This window comes from Mya arenaria, chromosome 2 (assembly GCF_026914265.1).
Source record: "Mya arenaria isolate MELC-2E11 chromosome 2, ASM2691426v1".
NCBI classification, from domain to species: Eukaryota; Metazoa; Mollusca; class Bivalvia; order Myida; family Myidae; genus Mya; species Mya arenaria.
This window is the reverse complement of record NC_069123.1, coordinates 24075012-24081583: the sequence shown is the minus strand read 5'-3', so window position 1 is coordinate 24081583 and position 6572 is coordinate 24075012. Positions and strand designations below refer to the sequence as shown.

The 6572-nt window shown below is 35.7% G+C and overlaps 1 protein-coding gene across 1 annotated transcript; it reads left to right on the top strand.

Annotated features, from left to right (window-relative positions):
• Positions 1 to 1027: 1027 nt before the first annotated feature.
• On the top strand, positions 1028 to 3887 carry LOC128244544 (uncharacterized). The gene has a single exon (XM_052962544.1). It carries the CDS (start codon positions 1088 to 1090, stop codon positions 2912 to 2914), a length of 1827 nt encoding a protein of 608 aa, XP_052818504.1. The 5' UTR covers positions 1028 to 1087; the 3' UTR covers positions 2915 to 3887.
• The last annotated feature ends 2685 nt before the right edge of the window (positions 3888 to 6572 follow it).

Genomic DNA, 6572 nt, shown 5'->3' with positions numbered 1-6572 from the left:
CGCCTTTTTAATCCTCTGCCCATAGCCTTATATATATGCACTTTTACTCCTTGAAAGGCCCTTTTACTCCTCTGCCAATAGCCTCATACATACGCCTTTTAACTCTTCTACCCATAGCCTCATTAATATGCCTTTTTACTCCGCAAACTATATCCTCATAGATTCGCCTTTTTTCTTCTTTATCCATAGCCTCATAGATTCGTCTTTTTATTCCTCTACCCATATCCTATGAAGTACACCTATTTTTTATTCTACATTAAGTCTTGCAAATACGCCGTTATAGAATTAAATAAGGTGAACCGATGGAAATAAAAAGTGGCTTCCCCACTTTGATGGTAGTTTACAAAATAGTATGTAAACAACTTAAATAATAAAATGTAGTAAGAACGTACTTACAAATTTAATGGTCTGATGCTAACTACCACATACATTACATAATGTAGTCTTATTTGACATTTCTTGCCAGTAATCCTTTCAAAAACCAGTATTCAAAGGAGTGGTTTCATTTTAAGATCGCCATAAAATAAGCAATATATTACGATCTATCGTACCAACCCAAATACATTGTGATCCTTTTCTATTATAAACAATTGTAATTACCAAATAGTTATGGTAGTACGCTTTGAACACACCAAAATATTGAAGTGCTTAAAGGTACACGTTCACGTTATAGGATCAGACATCGAAAATAGTAATGTCATCTGAAATATTAAATAGAGCTCCTAATGTTAATATTAATTTTAAATGTGATAGAAAATGCTATATTTTTCAGAAAAAAATAAAAGTAACGCTGTTAAAAATTAAACCAATATAGGGTCAGATTTACATAATTCTGGTCAAGCAAGTATCCCCAATAGCTGTTTGGTGTTCATTCATAAAAGTAAGCAAAACATTGTCTCAATTTCAAAATTGGATGAAAATATTAAATATGTGACCAAGTCCCTTTAACGTATTTGGTTGCATTTTCTACGCTCGTTTAATCGACGTTTTTTATCCATAAAATGCACGCAGTTCATAAGATATCATTCTCTCTTTCGATGCAGTTGTCAGCTTAACTGGTAACAATCTAGCGTTAAGCAAGAGAAAAATGAGGTTTTTTCTATTGATATTTTTACTCGCTTTAAATGGACTTATAAGCCCAGCGCAAAGTGGAACGTTCACGTTAGAGTTAGAGAATTATGCTTCGTCCGAATTGCGGATGCCTCGGTCAACGGCGAGCGGAAACTCAACTGTGTTGCTGAAACAAGGACAATTTGTAGAGATGGAAATCTGCGTAAGTAAGGTGACAAATATGAGCATACGTAACGTCGTTTACTCAAATGACGGGAACGTCGATACCGTGTGGGTGACAATCGATGGTCTACACGCGCAGTCGTTTAAGACAGAGTATTTATCTGACAACGGGAATGCTTGGAATAAATTCAAATCTACCGGGCCTCTGCAAGGGAAAGTAAACTTGTACGCTGGTAAGCATACAATTAAATTTAATGCAACGGAGACCGACGACTGGGGTGTGGAAATTGACAATGTTGTCCTGCTTATTGACGATAACTGGTTACAATACTCGGACATTGTGTGTAATCTGTATTGCTTTGATATAAAACACGACGATGTCCCAAGAATGGAATCCATTCCGAATGGGCGGTTTGTCCAGAAGTCGATTTCAACTCAATGTAGCGAGCAGGATAATATCAAGATTGAGGTGTACCACGAAACAGCCCAAGATTTTGACATCATAGCGACTAAACCAAAGTACCTAAGCTTTGCGAACAACAGAGGTCCCGATTATAGTCAATGTGTTTTGCCAAGCCCCTATTGGGTTTTCAAAGATAAGGTCATATCACCATCAACGGCGGAGACAACATATGATAACGCGTCTTTGACGTTTTCGGGAACGCAAGATGCCGTGAATGTAAACGTCGCTTTTAGTTTCAAAAAGATTACACCCTCGAGGGAAATTGACGAACGGTTAATGAGTTCAAATCTGTTCATAAAGCTTAGAAATCTTCCAAGAGAAAACCTTAAAATAAAACCCGAGTATATGCAGGGCGGACGTTGGAAAGCTTTAGATGAACTCGAATTCACAACATTCAGCACTGAGCACACGTGGCTGATTCCATCCCACTCGTGGTCTCCGAGTAGCGATAACGAAATCCGTCTGGTAGTAAAGCCCGGTCAACAACAAGTGGTATTTGATATAATCAAGCTAGATGCAAGCAGACCGAAAGACGAGTTAGTGACACTGTATGCTAGCTCGAATGTCGTGTACCAAGGTGTCCGTCTGGGCTTCTGGCAACACTGGAATGAACATCCGGCCTCCATGTCAGTAAACATACAAGACGGAAGTAATCCGGTGGAGTTCGCAAGGGTGGACAGCATTCGCGTGTACGCCAAGGTTCCGTGGACGGGCGGTTACGCGCAGGTGCTCGTTTTGTTCCAGGATGGTCGCACCCGGATACAGGCAATTACCCCTCATGGGCTTGATTATATCCCCTTCGGAGCGTCTGTTAACATTGGTCAGCCCCAAAATACGAGTGACCATCGTCCATACTCTCCTATCTCGGTTGTATCAATTGATCCGAAATCTAACCGCTTGGTTTTGGAATATTACAACGGCAACAAAGCAACATTGGAGTTTGAAGCCTCATTCCTTGGAACCAGACTTAAAGTAAGGGACATCAACTTCAAGAGTTCAAGAGTTACCCACCCAATAATGACTTTCCGTTCCATGTGGGTAAAAGATGGAAAAGCGGATACCGATCACGTGGTTATTAATGGTACCGTTTCACGCCATATTAGTGCAAATTGGGTAGAGCTAAATGGGATTTCAGCGGTGTTCTATCGGAGATGTATTTCTACGCATAATACCCAGGGCCCGGACATTACGATCAAGTTTTTATCAAAGGAGGATTGATAAAAGCTAGACATAAGCAGAGTACAGCATATATTCTTAATATTTCAATACTGCTTTGATTTTTAGTTTCATAACATTTTAAGAAAATTATAAATATAAGTGAGATGATTTTTTTTCATCGTTTGAAACAGTGAAATAATAAAGAGTTCTTCTCCATATCGGACTTATAAAAACTTGACAAAAGCAGTGTTTAGCATATTTTCTTGATCTTTCAATACTGTATCGATTTTTTTTATTATATTAGCTTTCAGGTGATTTCTAAAAAATAATAAGTGAGATGAAAATGATATTTCACTGTTTGGAATACAATTTGATATGCTTTACGGTTTAAAATTAAAGCCCGTTCGCACAAGGCTTAGTACATATTCAATAACGTCGACGTTATAGTTTGCATACAATTCTTGGTCGTTTTTTTACCATTACTACAATAAACCCACGATAAAAATTATACTTAATGCGTTCACGAGGTAAAATATAGAAGAATTGTAAGTTCAATTTCAACCGAATTTTTAATTCAATAGTTTTCGCGCAGTTAGTCTTATAGCAGAGGGAACTTAAATCATTATCGGTCCACCACCCATAATGATTGAAGTTCCCTCTGCTATAAGACTAACTATGGTAAAACGTCATTTACTTATTTTGCTAAATCTGTATGGAATTCAATACCGCTTTTTATTCGCGAATCATCATCATTATTTGCATTCAAAAAACACCTTATGACAAAACAATGACTTAAGTGAATGACTGTCTGTTAAAATTGTTTGTTTAAATGTGATTTATTATTGTCTTTTATAATATTGAACATTGTACTGAGTATATGTTGTGTTTGAATGTCGTTGTGTTTGTTATTGTTTGAATGAGATTTTTATACTAATATATACTTTTGTAGAATCCATTGAAGACCACATTGTAAAGAAGATACGTATGTAACTTAATGTGTTATATTCAGGAAATAAAGTTATTATTATTATTATTATTATTATTATTCGATCGCTGCTGAATGGTCTTTTTAAAAGCTTGTGGTAAATAAGTAAACGAAAAAGGGTTGAACCGGAAACAAGGTTTATAAAGGCATTTCGCATTTTGGAAGAGACAGTTCTAGAGCTTCACCAGAAAACGAAATATCAAAACGAAATATCGATACGGTAAAATATTCTTCGTACTTGCGGAGAACGCTTTTTTATTAAAATTGAAACAGTAAAAATCACGTTGACTTTCTGTAGGCGGGGCTTCACCTTTCCCGCTCTTGTTCTATTTTCTATCGCTCTCAATTTGTATACATAATTGTCATAACCGAAGTGTTCATCGTATTATATGCACCAAATAACAGTGCAACTTGTGTTCTGGATCAAGGGCGGTATTATACGTTTTTGATTGTTTATAAACGAAAAACAATAATTACGTACTTATCACAGAAGAAAGCAACTCAGTAAGTTCCTGGTTTCAAAACAATTAACGCGAGTGATCACCGGCTCTGCGAGATATTTTTTTTGAAACTTGGGGCGGTACCTAACAATCCTTGATAATCCTAACTAGTTGTTTAACAAAAACTATATGCACTGTGTTGTTTGTGGCTGTTGTGCTGTCGTTCCATGTTTGTTGTTTATGATTTTTGTGTGTGTTCTATGTCTTTGGCGTTTACCCCGTGCCATTAAACGGTGTTTATGTTTAAACTTTTGGCTACTGAGCTTGTTTCTGTATTTTTTATATAAATATTAAGCTTTAATAGATCAGTTGACTCAAAACCTGGTTCTTTTAAGATTATTTTTGGCGTTCGTTAGTAACTTTTTATTTCTCGGTATGTCTTGTGCATTTAACCATGTATAAGGAAAGAATACGAATCGGCGAACCGGTGCACATGTAGCCTTATCAACCAGAAGTGGTGACCGAGGTTTTCCGATTGCTGTTTAAGGTAGAACTGCGATTAGACTCAACTTGGGTAGATTTTTTTTTTACAGATTTACGACATGCAGGTTCAAAACGCAGTTCTTATACGCCTTGATTGTATACATAACTCGTTAACAGCAAATACAATGTACATTATAAAATAATAAATGGCATTTTAATGACGCACCAATTTGTTTTGTGACGTCATTTTAACATGGCGTAATGACACTTTAGTGTGCGGTAAGCGGATGGAATACGACCATGTACCACTGAAGGGAAAAACGGGCTATTGAACTTTACAATATGTTTTGCTTAAAATTCATATGCATGATGCATGTATAGTAAATTCATATGTTTGAACAAACAATAATATGTCGACAACATTTTTGGACAATGTGACCACTAATGAATGCTACGAACTATTGCAAGACCAAAATTTAAATTTAAACATATGTCTTGGTTACCTGTTGAATATTTAAATAACCAACTACCGACTAGTAGGTATTGGATATTCGAAACACCAACTACCAACTATACCGTCATCCAATAACGCTCTTAGTTAGTAAAACTACTAAAAACACCCATTTGAAAAAGCGATGGTACGATGCGCGAGTTGTTCCGATTGTCCCAATGTGTTGATTAACTCTCTAAAATAAGCAATATAGAATGTACTTTTCTGTAAGTGGTTAATGACATGTGTATTTCATTGCATTGTTACCTACGGTCATAAATATTAAATTGCTATGTATCACTTAATCGTCTAAAACAATACATTCTATGTGGACTTCAGTTCAGCAATTTCTTTGATGTAATTCTTGCATGCAATTTATGTGGAAAACTCATTGAATTGGAAAGTAAAATAACAAAGGGAGGCCTTTCAAAGCAGTTATTAATTGTTTTTGTGTAAAGTGCTGAGTAAGTTAGAATATTAATTAAACTAAAAACATTGCTAAAGCCTAATGCATGAATTCACCACAGTGGATTAATTATATGGCGGCCTATATTGTATATACTGATGATGCGATCGTGCAGTTTTATCGAATTTTATAACACCACCGGCTGCCAAATTTGTGTCAACTTTTTCATTTATAAACTGGATATGTCGACAAATAATATCCAACATGTCATGTCGATTTAAAAAAAACAACAATGAACAACAAAGTCTACCCAGCATATTCAACTAGTTTGCCGACACAACATGACATTTTATCTCTTCAAGTGGACAATACTTTATGAGCGCATCATCAGTATCTACCATATACTATTCGGTCTTCCATAGATTAGGTTACTTTATATCATAAAGTATTATATTTTTCTTCCAATTGGAACTTCATGACCTCTTCGAGGGTATTCACAAAGTTGGTCAAAGTATATTACTATAATGGATTGACTATTTATGAATGATTTTTAATGATAATTAACGTAAATCATTGTGTATATGACGCTTGCATAAAAAGGACGCAATCGGAAAAAAAACTTAATGCCAAAGATATGACGCATTGAAATTTTTTTCGTTAAAATGGCTAAGGTTATTAAATATTGAAGCATATGTACATAAGTGAAAACATATATTGAAATAAAAATAGCACAAGTGGTATAAAGCATTCAATAAGTTAATTGCAATACTGTATTACGTCATAAATAAACAACAATTAGATTATGTCATCACGATGTCACGTTGTATGATTGGACGAACACAGTTATCGCAACAGCGGCCGTACGGCAGAGCAATTTTTAAATTGCCAGCGCACAATGATGCCACCTTACAGTT